The following is a 19,155-nucleotide window of genomic DNA, read 5'->3' as shown; positions in this document are numbered from 1 at the left end:
CTTCTTCCCCTGTTGTCCTCTCTGGCCCCTCCCTGCAACCAGAGAGGTTTGGGCTTAACATTGAGGGGCCTCATTTAGAAACACTGGAATGGTGCCCAGGTACCAGAGGTTGCCTTTAACGTCTGCTTTGAGTGGTGGAACAGAATTAGCCATGTGGACTAGGCACCAGCAACCCCGCTAAAGACAATGACTTCGTGTGTGGGGGGAATGTCTTGGCTGGGCCATTTATCACAGAAAAGGCAGGGCTGCTTTGCTGGCTTGTCCCTGACCACTGACGGTGGCATTCTAAAGCAGTTTGCAAGGGCAGGTGGACTCCTGCCTGGAGTGCCTTCCTATTTTTACTCTAGGAATCCTCTGCCAGAAGTAATATTTTACAAAGCAGAATTTCATATTCAAGATCTAATCGCAAATGAGGGTTAAGGGATTGGCTGGGTTCACAGAATAACTATTCAAGAGTTGAGCATGGGTTAAGTGTGAGTTTCAAACACCAGGTTGTTGGAACATAGAAATGGTAACAAACCATAGTTTGTCAACTGTACCCATGAAATCATGGCTTCTCAGTAATGAACTGTGGATTCTTCATGGTTAACAAACCATGACTTGTCATTATTGCTAGGTCCAGACAACACAACACCCCACATTTCAACAAAAGAAAGTTAACTGATAACCAGTACTCACTCAAGCACTGTATCCATGTGTGACTGAACTCAGGCTTACTGTGCATGCTGAGCATCTGCAGGATCAGGCCTAGCTCTTCCCACTTCAACATTCTTCCAAAGAGTACAGAAACCAGCATGCAATTAATTGGCAGGTTTTAGATGGACAAGAAAAATCCTTCATGCAATCTATAATTTACTTGTGGGTGTTTGCTGGTAGAAACTGTGGTCCATCTTGCAACTTGAGTCTCAATCCCATGCACATTTACCTTGCAGTAAGACCTCCTGAAGTCCTTGGGTCTTAATTCTGAGTAGACAGTGCTGAAAACAGCAACATCTGGGAGGCCGATGGCTTCTTGGCCCTTTCAGATCACCAAACATGCCAAATTAGCTGGACATGTTTTATTTATGTGTTTAATTTCTTACTACCCATTATTCAGGTAAATATCTAGTCAGCCAGCCTCCCTCAGTCACTGAAGCCATCAGAGGAGATGCTTTCCTGGCCAAGCCAGAGTCCACCTGGAAAAGGGCCTCCAGAGTGGGGGCTCCCTTCCTGTGATGCTCCCAACCTCTGAAGGTCAGGCAGACTATAACACAGTGCTGTCTGCTGAGAAGACCTCCCAGCTGACCACCTGGGGCTTCAAGGTGTTGTTTTTATTTTGTTACCTGTGATGAATGTTCACTGCTCTAAATTTACCTAAATCAGGAAGGGAGTACAGGGCCATCTTGCAAAAATAAATGCAACGTAGTGAAATAGGTGTACCCCCTTGCAGGCAAATTTGGATTTCTTGGAAGCAAAGTCTTGGGTTTTTTGTTTTTGTTTTTTTCATTTTTATACTGCCCCATAGCCAACGCTCTCTGGGTGGTTTAAACAATTTGTTCAAAAGCACAAAGACTAAGGGTTTGGAAAACACATCCTAAGAGGAATGGTTGGAAAAATCATGGAGGCTTAGGCAGGGGAAGAGAAAGTGAAGGAGAGGGCTGCCATAGGGAAGGTGGAGCAGACTAGCTTTCTGTTGTTCCAGAACGAGAAATGAAGGGTAGAAATGGCAGTGGCCAATTTTCACTAGGCGGTAGTGAAATCTCCAACAATACAAACTGGAGGTATTCAGATCCTCCTCCAGAGCTGCTGTAGCTACGCCTTCACCAAGCAATGGGGTTGGACTAAATGACCTCCAGGATTCCCTGCCAGCTCTCAAGTTCTCTGGCTGATTCCCAGGAGATCCACAAAGCTGCACCACTCAGAAGGGTGCAAACAGAGCAGGTGCTTTGATGACCTTCCTGTTTGGAGCGATGGTGCCCCACTCTGCGCCCCAAGGAACACAAATAATCAGTGTGGCCCTTTTCCTAAAAAATCTTTTTATTGATTCATTGGTAGAGCATCTATCAGATGAGGAATAAGCTCACCAGGAATAATTTCGGTTACAAATTCCCCCGAGTCATTTTTCCCCTCTCGGTTATTTGGATGGCTCCCATTCTCACCCACCCACCAAATGCAAAGCAAAGCAAAGCAAAAGCAAAAGCAAAAGCAAAAGCAAAAGCAAAAATCTGGCTTCCCATTATAGCCAAACGCAAGAAGGGTTGCAGGTTTTGCAGAAGGGAAGTAAGTGTCTGCTAAACCAAATCATTAAGGCTGGGCTTGAGCCTTGCTGTAATTATTGGACATGATTCAGCCAAAGCAAAACTCTTTGGGTTAGATCCAGATCTGGTCATACTTAAGAGCAGACCCACTGAAAATCAAACAAGCAAAGTCAGTCACGGCTAATTCTAAGTGCCACTGATTTCAGCAGATTGACTCATTGACCAATTCTGGATTTAGTTCCCAGAAGCCATATTGGATTGAATTAGATATGCACAAGAATAGACAAAAAGACTGCAAACCATTCATGCTTGGGTGGATTGGGCCCAATCTTTAAACCCCAGCCCTGAAGCTTAAAGTGGAGAAGGCAGAGAGCTAGATGGCTGAGGGTAAGACATCACTACACAGAGCATCAGACATGGTATGCAAAAGTTAAGTGCTTGGAGAGAAAAGTTGTCCAGGAAGTCGATTTGGAAACTCATGGGCATTTGGCAGGGGATGATACGGCCTGATGCCTGAACCTGCAGTCCCTTCTCATGGCGTCGCTTCCACCCAGATCAGGCTCTGAATGTCCTGCACTCCCGTTTGGCACACCAACGCATCCGGGAAGCCAGAGAGCAGAGGCCTCTTCTGCTGGGTATGGTGGGTGCACCAGGAATGCTCCACCCACTGGGCTGTTTCCTCAACTGGCAGTCCATCAGTCCTACTGGGTGGCAACCAAGTTCGACTCTCAGAGGGCAGGAAGACAACCCTGCACTGCACTGCGCTGCTGGCAGGAAGACCAGACGGGGGGGCGGGGGAGATCTGGCCCCAACCGCACGCACAGTGCTGCTGCAAGGAGTGCTGGACCCCCGAGGAGTGGCATCCAGGCCAGCGGGACTTCACGCCTGGAGCCTGGTTTGGCACCGAGCAGCTGCTCCAGATCAAAGCAAGATCCATCTCGGGCAGCCTCCCCCATTCCCTGCGGTGCTCAGGAAGGCATCCAGGCATCCAAAGGCGGGCTTAGCACAGGCAACACTCAGCCACAAGATGCAGCAGCAACTTCGAGCTGTCAGCCAACAGCTGATGCCCTCCTGGCTGCTAGACTTCCAGGGCCAGCAGTCCACAATCTCGGGGTGCCAGTTCTGGAGCCCATGGCCAGAAATGGCCGCTCTGTGCTCACCAGCAAACTGCCTGTGGACCTGCCCTGGGCCCCAGCTTGTGCCTCGCTCTTTGCATCCTCCAGCCCAAACAGCACGTGCCCGTGCTGGACACCAGGCACGAGCAGGTAGCAAGCAGAACCCAGGGGACTGCTGAGTCAGCTGCCATGGAGGTGCACCCGCAGGAATAAAGAGAAGGCACAGAAAAAGCAGAGGCAAATGCCCCGAGAAGATGCTACATTTTTTATAGGTGCAAAAGGATGGTGCGATGAGGATGGCAAAGGAAATTATCATTAGTGCAGGAATGCATGAAGCTGCATTACATGGGGTCACACCATCAGTCCATCTAGCTCAGGGCCATCTCCCTGGCAGGCGGCAGCCCTCCGAGATTTCAGGAGGCAAGGTTTCTCCCAACCTTCACTGAACAGGCCAGGGATCAAATACAGAACAAAAGCAGGACCTCTGTCTCAGAGCTAAGGCCCTTTTCTAAAAACTAAGTAAGTTTCCAGTCCTCATGATAGAGAATAAAGGGCTCATTTAACAAGAAAAAGGAACCTGCCCTCTACTCTGGTCTACACACTGGCCTTTGAGATGTTGATTTGCCTCCTCCAGTGTTGTTATAGCTGTGGCTGATGGAGACTGCCATCCAAAACATCTGCAGAGTCTCAAGTTTCCCATCCCTGGACGAGGTGTGTCCAAAACCTCTCTGGAGATACTGGGGGATGAATTCCTTTGTAGGAAAAGCAGGGGCTCCCCAAGCCTTCCAGAGAGGACTTTAGAAAGGATGTGATGGGAGAAGAGAATGTCTACCAACAGCCATTTACCATGGAAGCAAAACAGATCTTCCAGGTTCTGACAGTCTCTCTCTGAAAGCCAGAAGTTTGCTGGGTTACAGAAAGAAGTGAGCTGGTGCTTGGTATGCTCCTCTGTTGGTGTTTGGAGGACTGGCTGAGAAGAAAAGCTGCCTTCCTGAAGGCTCTGGAAAGACCGAGCAAAGCACCCTTTAATTTCCTTTATACAATGTGACGGCTTATTCTGCAACCATACTGTACAACCAGGTTAGAATCACCACCACCACCACCATCATCATGTACATTTGATACTAAACAAAACAAAAGGAGCATCTTTTTATTCCAAGCACAGAAATTTGACTTTCCTTGGTGCAGAATTTTGAGGGGTGGGAAGTTTGCATAGATTACAACCAGTACTTTGGACCTGAGGGACCTGAGTTTGAATCTCACTGCTCTCCTGGGCATGTAAGGGAGACTTTAGGCAAGTCAACCTCTTGGCCTCACTTGTCCTGTCTTCAAAATGAGTTCAACAGTGGACTTCCCAACATGGGGTCTTTGAAAGGACCCTAAGATACACAAGCATGTGCAGACACAAGCAGGCAGAATGATATTGCAAAGCAGTCCGAGAACCAGGAAGAAAAGAAGCACAACCACAAATGGGAAAGCAGCAGCAGGTTTTAGTCAAACTGCCCAACCAGTGATGGACACCCAAGAGCAAGGAGGTCACCATTGATTTGTGGGTATATTTCCATTGCATGCACTTAGTAATTTTGCATAGCATCTTCACAAACATGGGGGAATGGCCAGCTGATATGGACCCAGCCTACGGCAGCCTGGGCTGTGCGGGTGTTTGATGCAGTTGGAGAAAATAGAGGGAGAGAAGAATCCTGATACGCACACAGAAATTACAGCTGGTGCAGAGTTAAGGTTAATCCCAAAAGGTCAAAAAGCACCACTGGAAGGTTTGGTGGGTGAGCAGTGGATGCTGCCTTCTACCAAAGTAGACCAGTACCCGTCTGGCCTCAGCAGCCCAGTCTTCGTTCTTGGCACACCAGAGCGGGTGCATGCAGGCCCCTTTCCAAGGAAAAAGCACCTTTTCCCAACATATGGCCCAGGTCGGGCAGTGGACAAGAACTGCCAGGGTATCCTGAGCATCCCGTCTGCTCATCTCAAGTCCAATTCCTGCTCTCCGCTTGCTGTGGGTAAAACTGGTGCAAAGTTCCTCCACAGGCCAGAGCAGGGCCGATTCATTCTGCAGAGGAAACATGTGCCAGTCGAGCTGGGAATCAGGAAGGAGAAGAAGGCCAGCAAGTTCTGACATTTGGAAGCGATGCATTCCTGTGCATTTGGAGCGCTGCAGGAGGAAGTGGGCAAAACCAACTTTCTCCAGCATCCCTAACAATTTTGAAGGGCTGACAGTTTGAGCTTGGCAAGAGCTCTAAAACCTCTCCTCTCCTCTCCACCCTGAGTTAGGATTTAACTCCATCTCCATGTGTAAAAGTAAAAGAGTGCCCCAGTTTAAAAGCATGTCAGAACATCTCTGCGGCCACAAAGTAGGGAGGCTCGCAACAGCTCCTTCGCAGGGTTCAAGAGAAAAAAGTGAGGCAGGAGAGAAGATCTGGCTGGAGCTGGAAGCATGTTGCTGGGCCCTCTGATCTGGAAAGGGCTCCACAGTGTGGTTTTGCTTTGGGCAGCCAGGAGATAGCTCTGGCAGCAGGCCGAGGTGCAGAAGCATCTCCTGTGCAGGAATGTTGGGACTGGAGGCAGAGAAGCCCTCCAGGAACCCCCAGAGGCCTCCACTGACCTGCGAAATGTGGTGTGAAGAAGGCATTTGAACTGGGACGAGACAACAGAGGAACTTGAGGTGATGTTTCCTTCTCCTCTGCCTGCTGGAGAGAGGAGGGGGAGATGCCCAAACCGAACCCTTCCCACATCTAGTCCATCATTCAGCGCTGAGGGGACATCTCTTCTCGCTGCAGAGGGGGCATCTGCTTGGGTTTCTTGCCTGCCACCCCCAGGGTTGAGGGGCATAAAATCAAACATTGCACGAGTTCAGTGTGGGAAGCGCAACATCCGGGCTGTCGGTGTGGCCGCTGCGAAACACAGCCCTGGAAGGAGTCCTCCTCATGGCCCGGATCCATACGGCCAGTTGAAGGTGCTTCCGGAGAGCAGCATGTCCCTGATGAGCGTCTCGATGGGCGTCTTGCCCACCAGCCGCATGAAGAAGAGCTGGGAGATGAGCGCAGCTGGGACGGCCCGAAGAGCCGGCAGGCGGAGCAACAGTCTGCCAAAGCGCTGCGGCTGGGAGGGGTACTGCGAGCGGACGTACTCTGTCAGCGCCACCTGCGCCTTCTCCTGCAGGCTCTCCACGTGGGCAGGGTCCGAGAGGCCGCAGGCATCTGCAGGCACAGGGGGGGGGAGGGAGAGACTTTTCAGGTGAGGTGCATGGACTGCCTCAGGAGTGCAGAACCCAGCCTGTGAGCACCCCAAGGTGACCCCTGGAGCCCGCAGCCGTTCTCTGGGTTGCAGGCCTTTCTTGAGGAGAGAAAGCAGCACACAGGGATCGGAGCTCTGCCCCTTGCAGGGGATCCAGGCACTACCTCCAGTAAGAGATGCTCCTCCGCGTTGCTCCCCCACCCGTGAGCTGGCGATCAGACGCAGACTTCTCCCACAGATCAGGAGCTGCACTTTGGGACTTTGGTCAGGCTGGTCTTTCCCAGACCAACCTGGAAGGGATCAAACCTGGGAACTTCTGCCTATAAAGTAGGGCTGTACTGCTGAATTGCAGCCCTTCCTCCACAAACAAAGACTCCAGTCCTCATGGTTAAGCAAAAACATAGGCAGCTGGCAGGGCACTGGCCCATCTAGGTTAAGATCTGACAGGGGTTCTTGGGGGTTTGTGAAGCTCCCCACAAGCATGCAGACACTCCATCCAGACACAAGGTGGTGCTTCCAGCAAGCACCCCACTTCAGAGAAGCTGCCCCCACGTGAGACGCGGTCAGGGTTGGGGTTGGGGTCAGGGCTGAGCACAACCATTTCCATGAAACAGCAGAGAGGCACTTTCAGCCCAGATGAGGGATGTTCAAGAGCTGTCCCCTCTGGTCCCAGGCACTGTTCACAAGAGACACCAGATTTGCCCCAAACCAAAAGATGGCTCTTTGCAGGAGCTGAGTTGCATGATCACATCCTTCTTGACCGCCAACACCGCAAGAGGTCAAGAACCTTGAGGTCATTATTTTGCAGGGATCAGCTGGGGGCACCAAGGGAAGGGGTGGAGGGGCAATTCAGCCATTTGTTCACGATAGGGAAGGTGAATCTACAGGCCTCCAAAGCTTTCCACCATCCCTGACCACTGGCCATGTTGGGAACTGAGGTCTGACAACAGCTTTCCCTAACTCCAATTCAAAGCGTTTCCTCTACTAGCCCTTCTGCCCAGCCATACAAAATCAGTAAATGCAGAACTGCGTGTGCCAAAACCCCGTGCAGAGCAAAAGGAGTGATGAAATCCCCACAGTTCCGTCATACTGCCAGTTTCCCATGCCACATTCTTGGTCTGCCTTGGTACCATTCATTTTGTCTTCTGGCAGGAGACGTCACCACAAAAAAGGAGGATTTTGGAACAGAGAAAAACCTTCTGAGTTGGCATGTCAAGGGCCAGACCTAGATCTGCATTCGATAAACAGCGTTCCCACGCACCCAAGAAGCCACTGTAGCCTTCTAAAAATGTGATGAGCAGCAAGAAGCCAGGGCTGAGTGGGGTGATCCACAGTGTGGGCAGGAGGGGGACTCTCCCAGAATTGGTCAGAAAGTCCCATCCTCTCATGAAAAGTCCCAAACTATCCTGGAAGGCAGATCCTGGATCCAAGCCAGAATGTACACATTCTAGAGTTTAAAAAAGGAGAAGGGGGAAACCCAGAAGGGTCCAGAACCAAGACCTTTCCCAGAAGCCAAGGCAAGCCAAGCCAGACTTCTGGAAGCACACTTCCTTTGACACACAAAGCCTGCAGCCAGACTGGCCCGCAAGAAGTCACCTCTGGCTCAAGGGCTTGGAAGCTGCAGTCTGTGCAAAACGCAGCAGCCGGACGGATACCTGGGGCCAGAAGGGCCAAACACAGAAGCAGCGCTAGGCCTGGTCCACTTGGGCTGGCTGTCCATACGCTTCCAAGGCGGGATCAAGGGGCTGATGCTAACCCATAAGCCCCACAAAGCCTGGGTCTGCACCATGTGATGGAGCACCTGCCTGACCGTGGGCCACCTGGACGCTGTGCTGAACATCTGAGGCCTTCTTCTAGATACCACCTCCAGGGGAGGCTCAGCAGGGGACAACATGGAGGAACAGGGCCTCCTCCGGGGTAGCCCCCTAATTATGGAACCAGCAACCCACTGAGGCCCACCTGATGCCAATTCTGCTACCCTTTTGGCACCAGGCTAAGACTGCCTTCCATGCCAAGGCACTTCAGAGCTCTGAATACTATCGGGGTTGGGGATAGGCAGCTGCTTTTAGCTGGCTGAACTAGATGAAGCAGTCTCAGCTGTTCAGCTTATTAAAATTTGGGTTTAAATCCCTAGTGAAATTTAGGGTGTTTTTTCTCCTGTTTATACCTTGCATTGCATTTTTCAACTGCTGCCCAGAGAGCTTCAGCTCCTAGGCAGCAAAGAAACTCAGGCTAGCAACAGGGCCCCGGTGACCCCCCACTGGCCCAGAGCAGCCTCCCCATGATGGCCCACCCCGTGATGTGCCACTGCAGAGTCCCCACCTGGCGTGAAGAGTGCAACGGCTTTGAGGCAGCTGTATTCCGCAGAGTCCACCTGCAGCCGATTGAGCTTCTCCACCTGGTCCTGGAAGATGCGGATCTGGTCCATGAAGGAGACCACCCGGTCGGCAGACATGGGGGCGGCGTGGAAGCCGGCGGCCGCCAGCAGCGGAGCCATGTGCAGGGGCAGCGCGGACTGGGCGGCGTTGAGGACGAAGAGCTCGCTCCAGCTGAGGCGCAGCAGGGCCACCTGGTCCGAGACGGGCAGGTCGGGGAAGAAGGGGATGCTGCGGGCCCACTCCACCGTGCTGAAGAGCAGGCGGGCCGCCAGCTCGCAGATGTTGTCGATGCCCATCACGCTGCCCTGCTGGGCGTACTGCGAGCTGAAGCGGGCGGCGGGGTACGGCTCAGCCCGGAGGAGCTGGGAGATCAGTTCTGAGACTGGCTGCCCGTTGTAGTATTCCCCGCCAGGGGCGGCATTGGGGCTGGCGCTTGCGTGGGTGGGCGGGATTCGACCCCTCTGGACAGCTGGAAGGACAAAACACATGTGTGGTGATTGAGTTCTGTTGAGCTGGCACGGTCCTCCCCAGTCTGGGATGTGCCAGGCCACAAATCCCATAATCCCAACCATTTTAGGGGCACTGCAGAAGAGCATCAGTTTAGGAAAAGGATGGGGGCATGATTCTCTCTCTCTCGGCCCTCCAGCAAACCTAACACGATAGAGGGCCAAACGAAGGCCCTGAGGGTTTCGCTAAACTTCAGCTTGAACTGGAGAGATAAAATAAAACATAATGGCATGGTTTTAGTGCTGCCTTTTCCACCCTGGGCACTCCCAGGTGTGCTGGGAACCAGTTAGCAAGCAGAGTGTGGCACTTGCAGTCCAACCTGTCTGCAGGACTTCATGCTGGGGAAGGCTGGATTAGCCCCTCAGCTCGCCCCACCACCACCACCCCAGGCATTGCTTTGACTGAAGGGCTAGCATCTGGAATGGCTACCTGGCTCCGTCCCGAAGGGCAGGTGCCTTGCTGACAAAATAGATCCCGTGGAGCAGTGTGAGGACCCCTAAGAAGTCCAAGCGAGTACAAGAGCAGTCAAGCAGGTCCTTCTGCCCTGAAGTTCACAGTCAAGCCTGGATTCTGATTAGGAAGAAGCTGCAAGCAGAAGAGGACGGCCTCCCCTGCCCCCCAGGTCTCATACTCATGCACTGAGCAAAGGATGTAGGACTTGGGGGTGGGGGTGAACCCATGTACTTCCCAAGAAGAATGCAGTAGGCATGAGGAGACAAGCCTGGCCCCATTCCTCAGCCAGAGGAGAGAAAAGACACAGGCAGCTCATTCTCACCCTTTCCTGCCAGACAGAACCCCTGTGAAACAATGAGCAAGTGCCCAAGGGCTGCTCTTTTTTCCTCCTCCCTCCCCATCACATCACCTTTTGTGCTGTGACTCTTGCACTATAAGCAGAAGGGTAGGGACAGTCTCAGTAATGATCCATGTAGCCACTCTGGAAACATTTTAGTGTGGGGTGGGGGGCAGTGTAAAACTCCTGCAAATTATCATTCCAAGGTTGTGTGCTCCTAGACATTGAGGAACCATTTAGCTGCTCACCAGCAGCCGCAAGCACTGTGCTCTCCGCCCCTGTGCATGATGCAGCCCCTCGGTTCTTCGGAGGACTCCCCAGAGGTGGCCAGCAGAGACCTGGGTTTGCAGAAAGAGAAAGGGCAGCCTTTGTTGGAGTGTCCCTGGGCGTGGGGGTTGCGGACGGAGGAGGAAGGGCAACACATGCCAAGTTGCCCAGAATTCATCCCCACTGCCCCTCCCCCTCTATGGAGGCACTGCCATCCCATGCCAGAAACTGGGGCCATAAATCACGCAGAGACACTATGGGCTCCACGCAACGGAAGCGCTCCAAAAAGCGGGACTTCCAGAGGAGCCTGGATTGACCGTTCAGGAACATTTCAGCATGGGGGAGGGCTGGTTTGAACCCCAAAAATGAGGGAGGATGTGGCCCAGCATCTTGTCTCCCCAGGCCTTTAAGGGAAGTGCCCAAGGAGGACATGAAGGCACCCCCACCAGCTTGCCTGCTGATCGTTCACTGGGACAGACTATTCTTGGAGATGGAAGCTCCATTTGGGGGTTCTGAGTGCTGAGAGACCCTTCACTCTGATATAAACTGGCCTCATAATCACACCAAGTGAAGAGGGTCCTGCTGGATCAGACCAAAGCGAGGGGAAGTGTCCAAGGCCAGAAGCAGAATGCCCGCATGAGCAGATTCTGGGCAGCAGGTATTTGTGATGCAGTACAGGAGACTGGATTTAAGGCAACTTCTGGGGGCTAAAGAAAGACTGATGTAGCTTCTGACTGACGTAGCCTGGAGAGAGATTGTCCCAGGGGCAATTAGCTCAAAACGGAGCCTCTGCATTAACAAGCGCTGTTACTCTGAACAGGTGCTGCTGAGGTTGACGGGTGGAGAGCCCTCCATGCTGGTACCTTGTTTTTGAGTTGCCCAACACTGGAAGCAGGGCACTGGGGGAAGACAAACCTTTCATCTGAGCTGATTAAGGCTCTCAAAGGCTTTTTCAATAATTCACCCAGAATTCTGGACTGGGCATTCTTGAGACTTGGATGTTCCAGTTGGGTGGCAGAAAGAAACTTCCAGAGGCAGGGAAGCTCACCAACAACTCAAACAATGGGCACAATTCTAAGCTTCTTGTTTTCCACTGGCAACCTTTATCGCTCCTGAGTAGTCATGCAAGGTCTCAAGCCCTTGAGGCATTTCTCTCCCTGCCCTCCCACACAAACACCACCTGTTTTACCAGTCCCTCTGGGCTTGGCTTCAGCCTTGCTGGGTTCCCTGCCAGATATCTTGAGGATGCAGCCTGCCGCTCGCACCACTTGGCATGCTCCACTGGCCATCAGCCCCAGACCCTGTCTGTGCAGGGAAGGCACCCCAGTGCAGACCTGGCCCTACGCTATGCAGCATTTCTCAGCTGTTTGGTCCTCAGAGGTAAAACTGCCCTGAGCACAGGAGCATTACTTTTTGCAAGACAGTTAGAAGGGGGCTGCTGGACAAGATTCCTAAAAGAAGCATCTGCGTCTAGTTCTTTTCTGCAATCCAATTCCCCGGAAATGGCCCAGAAGCAGCAAGACAAGCCACATGCAGAATGGCCTTGATCATTCACAAGGCAAATTGCCCAGCAGCTGTTGTTCTAGGATGCACCAACACCGCAAGTCCAAACGAACCAAAGGGCACCTCTCTTTGAAAGGAGCAAGTTTTTGTGGCAAGAAAGGTCAGCAAGTGCTGACCTTGCCATAAAATGCAGTCCCAGGAATGGCTGGCAGTGGGAAGCAGGATCACCTTCTATTCCACAGTGAAGCAAGGGCTGCTCAGAGGCCAACCTGACCCCAAACACTGGCCAGAGAAGCTTGCCCTCACCCTGCCCCAGCAAAAAAAAAAAAAATCACCCTGGAAAATTCCAAAGCTGAGAGCTGCCACCTGCGGGTTCCCTTCTTCCCTCCCCATCCATGCTGCTTCTGCATCACGTCTTTCAGACTGCAAACCCAAGGCCAGTGAAGCTCTAAGAGCCTTTGTGGGGCAAAATGTGGCACGGAATCAAGTGCCTGGCAAGAGGAACAATCCATGGTTTGCAAGTCATGCTTCTCAACTAGAGCCAAGGGCCAGACCTTAACCCCAGCTCACCATCATGCCAACCCCAAAGTCTCAACAGAGAAGCCACTGCAACACACCTGGATAGGCAACAGAGTACCTTCTAGATAGGGCCTACAGGCCCCATCATCCCCAATCAATGGCCATGCTGCACAGAGCTGATGGGACCACTGGCCAAAAGGTCCAGAGGTTGTTGCCCCTGTGGGATGAGCTCTATCCCAATTTTCCAGTCACCACTCAGGTTCCATCTCCTTCGATCTCCCAGCCACCTTCATTCCACCGAATCGTTCCACGACCACCCAATCAGCAAATTGTTAATGCTGTCTTAATCCCTTTCATAATCCATTTCCTCTTTTGTCCTGTCTGTCTTACTTTGGCTTCAGTCCTTCGGCCAGGGGAAGTACGCCAACCTTTTATCCCATGCAGTGGCCAGCACCCAGCCAGGCCTGAAAAGAACCTACACTGACCTTGACAAAATATATCTATCTGCCCCCTGGCCCAAGGACAAAAAAATGCTGTGGACCAACTGTGCAAGAGCCTTGTGCCTGAGTCAGCACAGATAAGGGGGTGGGGGTGCAAAGATGCCACATGAGATTATGGATACCGGGTGGAGGAAAGCAACAAACAAGCAGATTGAAATATTTAATATTCCTGCTGCATTCAGCAGTCAGCCCTGCAAAGGACACAGTCAGCTCTGCAACATGCCTTAGGACAGCTTTTACGAAAGGCAATCTAAAGAAAGTCTGGCGTGGATACACCAGGGTCTGATCCACACTTTCCCCAGCCTGACAGCTGTCATTCTTCACAGGGACTCTCCAGAATGAAGCTGCTGAATGAGAGGGGCTTGGCAACATTTAGAAGTAGTTCATCCGCTGGGTCTCTCTCACTACTGGTGAAGCAGAAGCTGGAAAAGCAACATTTGATTTCATTAACTGGTGACTCAATGGGGATTGGGGCTTTCCCTCACTACTGCTGGGGTTAACCTCCATAAAACAAAATTTGATTTCATTCACTGGGGATGCAATCTAGACCTGGCCCCTCTCTCACCCCCTGTGATCTGCTACGCTTCTGGTTAGCACGCCATGGTGCAAACACATTTGAATTTTGCACAGGAATGTCACAGACAGCAATTTCCAGGCGACTCGTGATTATGAGCATCTTACTCTTCCCAGCTGCCAAGAGACAGATGCTTGTGGATGAAAATGGCCAGGCAGGCTGCATTTCATGTGCCTATGAGGAAGCAAAGGCACTCCATTTTTTTAACCATGGTAAACAAGAATGGCTACTCTTCCAGCAGCTTTCACACTGGATTTGGGAACTACTTTTGGCCTTTTAGTCCCATTTCACTCTGCCCTGACACACACTTCCCTGCAAAGTTTACCTTCTTTCCTCATCCCAACACAAAAGCACTTCTTCAAGCGACAGTATTGGCATTGATTGCGATGGTGCTGGTCAATTTGGCAGTCCCGGTTCGACCTGCCCAAAGATAAGAAAAATAAATGAAATGAAATGTTGTACAGGGCACAGGCTTACTTAGCATCCTACATTCCTTTTTAAATCAGCCTATTACTCAGAAGCATGTGCACTAGAATCTTACTTTGTGATTAGGCTGATGGGAACCACAATCCAAAATATCTGGAGGTGTTGTAAGGGAAAAGCATATATGAAATAAAATAAGATTTAAGAACTACCCCTGTTAGTTGCATGCTCTGCCATTGGTTTACTATGCCATCTATGGATGGCAGGAAGGCACATACAGGCCAAGTTTGGGGGCAGAGTCTTCAGAAGGGCACTCGGACAAGAAAAGCATCGAGATGACCTGCAGGATCAGGCTCCAAGGCTCAGCCTCAAAATGGACTGGCCTAACACTCGAGAAGGGCCACCAGGGACAAGTAAGCGGCACTTGAGGCCTGCACTGCGAGGGGAGGTGCTGGCCAGTCCCGTGGAAGGGAGAGCCGGACGGACGGGGCTGGGGAAGCCGGCCTCCCCACTGGCAGCCTGGTGCAGTTTTGGTGTAATCCCAGCTCTGCCTGTCTTCCAAGGAGCGATTCTCTGGCTACGCACTGGCCCACCGTGGATCTGATTTTCTCCTGGTATTCAGAGGCAGACTCGCTTGCAACTGGGACACTCTGTCTGGCTAGCACTGAGGGAAGATGTGAAGGATCCTTCCTGCAGCAGCAGCCTGTACTGGAGGGAGATGAGAGGGCAAACGGGGCCATTCTAGCAGCCCAGCTGAAAGGCAGCTTCCTATTTCCTCTTCCTTCACCCTCTCCTTTTACTTCTGTTGTTTTTTTTTAATCAAACTTGAAGGCAGCGACTGTGGTAACCCCAATTTATTGCAAGCTATTTGAGGAGCCTTTGAAGAAGTACACTAAGCAGTGGGATAAAAATGCCTGAAATAAATAAAGAACTGGAAACTCCTAGCTCAGATATGGCTTGCCTCAGAATTAGCAGACATTGAGGAACAAACAAAAGCCACTGCCTTGATGCATTACATAGGGTGCATTACCCTCCAAGAAGGATCTGGAGGGCTCCCGCCAGGAAGTGAACTGGCTTTTCTAGAAAATGCGATTAATGAAGGAATCAAGATCAGCTGCCCCCAACCAGGTTTCCCTCCAGTTGTCTTGGGCTGTAACTCCAGGCACCTGGTCCAGCTGGTTGGCGGAATCCTGGGAGTTGTAGTTCAAGGCTGGTCTGTGGCTTGGGGAGGGAGCCCCATAAGTTAACCACTAGCAGGATGGAGTCCCATGCATGTGCCCCTTCCTGGATCTGCCATCCCGTCCATTTTGCCAGCCACCAGCTCACAAATTCAAGTTCCTCTCGTGCCATTGGATGAACCTCCCTCATGCTCCGTGCCCAGCCCCTCCTTCCAATTCTCCAGCAGGGACTAAAATCCTCCCGTGCAGTCCCAACCCCCTCCACCTCATGTGTTCTCTGCGGATCGCGGGAACCACTCCCCGCCCGCCCCCACCTGCCGCAGCGCATGAGCGAGGACAGCTGAAGGGCGAGGAATTCCAGAAATTTCCTCCAAGCAGTTCAACCCGGACAAGGAGCAGAGGATCAACATAGAAGGCACACAGGCAGCAGTGGGTCTTGCTAAGCAAGAAAAGACCCCAAAGGCCCAGCTCTCAGGCTTGCTCTTTCCTGCCTGGCTGGCCAGCAACTCTCCAGGACCTGGGCAGGGGCCCTTCCTAGCCCAATCTGGAAAAGTGCCAGGTGCTGAGCCGGGGCATTCAGCATGCTCAAAAAACAGGGTGAAGAATTCCTGGGTGATCTGACAGGGCGCCCAAATCTGCCCACAGTCACCCCCAGAAAATCCCCTTTCCCTGGCCCTCCTCCTTCCTCCAGCTGCCCACCCCTGGGGGTGTTCCTGCTTTTGCAGCACTTCCCCCTCCCCCATTCTAAACCTTCAGGCTGCTTCTTTCAAGGCTCAGTGGCCAAAGGTACATGCATTAAGCTAAAACCAGCCACAGGTATTTTGGAGCAGGGGTGTTTAGTTCCACCCCTTTTGCATGCAGGACCTGAACCCTGACCAAGGAATTGCAGCCTCCACAAAAGCCATTCGGAAATGGAACATGACGCTCAGGAGGAAAAAGATCTGCTCTCTGAACAAAGGGCGAATTTAAATAGGAATACAGGAAAGTGCTTGTTACTGAGACAAGCCTTTCTAGGTTTAACACTGTCTGTCCAGAGACAGTGAACAGAAGGGAGCTCGTTCCCAGCCCTGCATAGAGACAGAAACTGACTCTGGAATTGATCACCTGTAAATATGGGCTCTGCCAGAGCTGTAAATGAAGCAAGCCACCCTCTAGTCCTCATAGTTCTGAGAAGAGCATTTAAACTGGGCTATAGTAAGCTGCTCCTTCATGGATCACTGCCTTGTCGTGGCGAAGGGGCTTGCGAAGCTCAATGAAGCTATGAGCTCTGCCGTGCAGGGCCACCCAAGATGGACAGGTCATAGCAGAGAGCTCTGACAAAACGTGATCCACTGGAGAAGGAAATGGCAACCCACTCCAGTACCCTTGCCATGAAAACCCCATGGACAGAACCAAAGGGCAAAACGGTACGACGCCGGAAGATGAGCCCCTCAGGTCGGAAGGTGTCCAATGTGCTACTGGGGAAGAGCAGAGGGCTAGTACTAGTAGCGCCAGGAAGAGTGAAGCGATTGGGTCAAAGCCGAAAGGACACGCAGTTGCGGATGCATCTGGTGGTGAAAGGAGAGTCCGATGCTGCAAAGATCTATACTCCATAGCCACCTGGAATGTAAGATCTATGAATCAAGGTAAGCTGGACGTGATCAAACATGAGATGACAAGAATGAACATCGACATCTTAGGAATCAGTGAACTAAAATGGACAGCAATGAGTGAATTTAATTCAGAGGACGATCAGGTATACTACTGCGGGCAAGAATCCCTCAGAAGAAATGGATCATACTCAATAAAAGAGTAGGAAAAGCAGTACTGGGATACAATCTCCAAAATGACAGAATGATCTCAGTTCGAATCCAAGGCAAACCATTCAGCATCACAGGAGTCCAAGTCTGTGCCCCAACCACTGGTGCTGAAGAGGCTGAAGTTGACCAGTTCTATGAAGGCCTACAACACCTTCTAGAATTAACACCCAAAAATGATGTCCTTATCATCATGGGGAATTGGAATGCTAAAGTAGGAAGCCAAAAGATAACCGGAATAACAGACACGTTTGGCCTTGGAGTACAAAATGAAGCAGGGCACAGGCTGGTAGAATTAATCAAGAGACTACGATGATCATAGCAAACACTCTTCCAACAACCCAAGAGACGACTCTACTCATGGACATCACCAGACGGTCAACACAGAAATCAGATTGACTATGTGCTCTGCAGCCACAGATGGAGAAGCTCTAAACAGTCAGTAAAAACTAGACCAGGAGCTGACTGTGGCTCAGATCATGAGCTTCTGGTTAGAAAATTTAGGCTTAAATTGAAGAAAGTAGGGAAAAGCACTAGGCCACTCAGGTATGACCTAAATCATATCCCTGATGAATATACAGTAGAGGTGACAAATAGATTTAAGGAATTAGATCTGATAGACTGAGTGCGTGAAGAACTGTGGACGGAGGTTCGCAACATTGTACAAGAGGCAGCAAGTAAAGCCATCCCAAAGAAAAAGAAATGCAAGAAAGCAAAATGGCTGTCTGAGGAAGCTTTACAAATAGCTGAGGAAAGAAGGGAAGCGAAAGGCAAGAGAGAAGGAGAAAGATACAAACAAGTGAATGCAGAATTCCAGAGAATAGCTAGAAGAGATAAGAATGCCTTCTTAAATGAACAGTGCAAAGAAATAGAAGAAAACAATAGAATAGGGAGGACCAGAGATCTCTGCAAGAAAACTGGAGATATGAGCAAGCAAGCAAAGATGGGCATGATAAAGGACCAAAATGGCAGGGACCTAACAGAGGCAGAAGAGATTAAGAAGAGGTGGCAAGATTACACAGAGGAACTAGACAAGAAAGAGCTTAACGTCCCTGATAACCACGATGGGGTGGTCACTGACCTCGAGCCAGACATTCTGGAATGTGAAGTCAAATGGACCTTAGGAAGTCTGAGCAACAACAAAGCCAGTGGAGGTGACAGTATTCCAGCTGAGCTATTCAAAACCTTAAAGGAAGATGCAGTAAAAGTGCTACACTCAATATGCCAGCAAATTTGGAAAACTCAACAGTGGCCACAGGATTGGAAAAGGTCAGTTTACATTCCGATCCCAAAGAAGGGCAATGCCAAAGAAAGTTCGAACTATCACACCACTGCACTCATTTCACGTGCTAGCAAAGTGATGCTCAAAATCCTAGAAGCTAGGCTCCAGCAGTATGTGGACCAAGAACTACCAGAAGTACAGGCAGGATTTCGGAGAGGGAGAGGAACTAGAGATCAAATTGCCAACATATGCTGGATCATGGAGAAAGCTAGGGAGTTCCAGAAAAACACCTACTTCTGCTTCATTGACTATGCTAAAGCCTTTGATTGTGAGGATCACAACAAATTGTGGCAAGTTCTTAAAGAGATGGGAGTACCAGACCATCTTATTTGTCTCTTGAGAAACCTATATGCGGGTCAAGAAGCAACAGTGAGAACTGGGCACAGAACCACTGATCGGTTCCAAATTGAGAAAGGAGTTTGGCAAGGCTGTATACTGTCCCCCTGCCTATCTAACTTATATGTAGAGCACTTCATGAGAAAGGTGGGGATAGATGAATCACCAGTTGGAATTAAGGTTGCTGGGAGAAAAATCAGCAACCTCACATATGCAGATGATACCACTCTCATGGCAGAAAGTGAAGAGGAACCAAAGGGCCTCTTGATGCAGGTGAAGGAGGAGAACACAAAAGTTGGCTTAAAACTCAACATTAGGAAAACTAAGATCTTGACATCCGGTCCTCTCACTTTCTGGCAAAAAGATGGGGAAGAAATGGAGGTAGTGACAGATTTTATTTCTTGGGCTCCAAGATCACCGCAGATGGGGACTGCAGCCAAGAAATTAAAAGACACTTGCTCCTGGGGAGGAAAGCTATGCCAAGTCTAGACAGCTTACTAA

The 19,155-nt window shown here is 50.9% G+C and overlaps 1 protein-coding gene across 2 annotated transcripts in view; it reads right to left on the bottom strand.

Moving 5' to 3' along the window:
* Positions 1 to 1,992: 1,992 nt before the first annotated feature.
* The window catches only part of NR2F6 (nuclear receptor subfamily 2 group F member 6), a 28,306-nt gene continuing 11,143 nt past the window's right edge, over positions 1,993 to 19,155 (bottom strand). The window contains exons 2-5 of one of the 2 annotated variants that reach the window (XM_044421023.1): positions 13,965 to 14,059; positions 10,525 to 10,614; positions 8,924 to 9,448; positions 1,993 to 6,564 (exon numbers count right to left, since the gene is read on the bottom strand). In XM_044421023.1, coding sequence (XP_044276958.1) covers positions 6,290 to 6,564; positions 8,924 to 9,448; positions 10,525 to 10,614; positions 13,965 to 14,059 — 985 coding nt within the window. In that variant the 3' untranslated portion in view covers positions 1,993 to 6,289. The remainder of the gene's footprint in view (positions 6,565 to 8,923; positions 9,449 to 10,524; positions 10,615 to 13,964; positions 14,060 to 19,155) is intronic. The other variant, XM_044421024.1, reaches the window with a different exon arrangement.

This window comes from Varanus komodoensis, unplaced genomic scaffold, assembly GCF_004798865.1.
Source record: "Varanus komodoensis strain SLA01 unplaced genomic scaffold, ASM479886v1 scaffold113, whole genome shotgun sequence".
In the NCBI taxonomy this organism is placed as follows: Eukaryota; Metazoa; Chordata; class Lepidosauria; order Squamata; family Varanidae; genus Varanus; species Varanus komodoensis.
The sequence above is the reverse complement of the archived record's forward strand: the minus strand, read 5'-3'. Positions and strand labels throughout refer to the sequence as shown.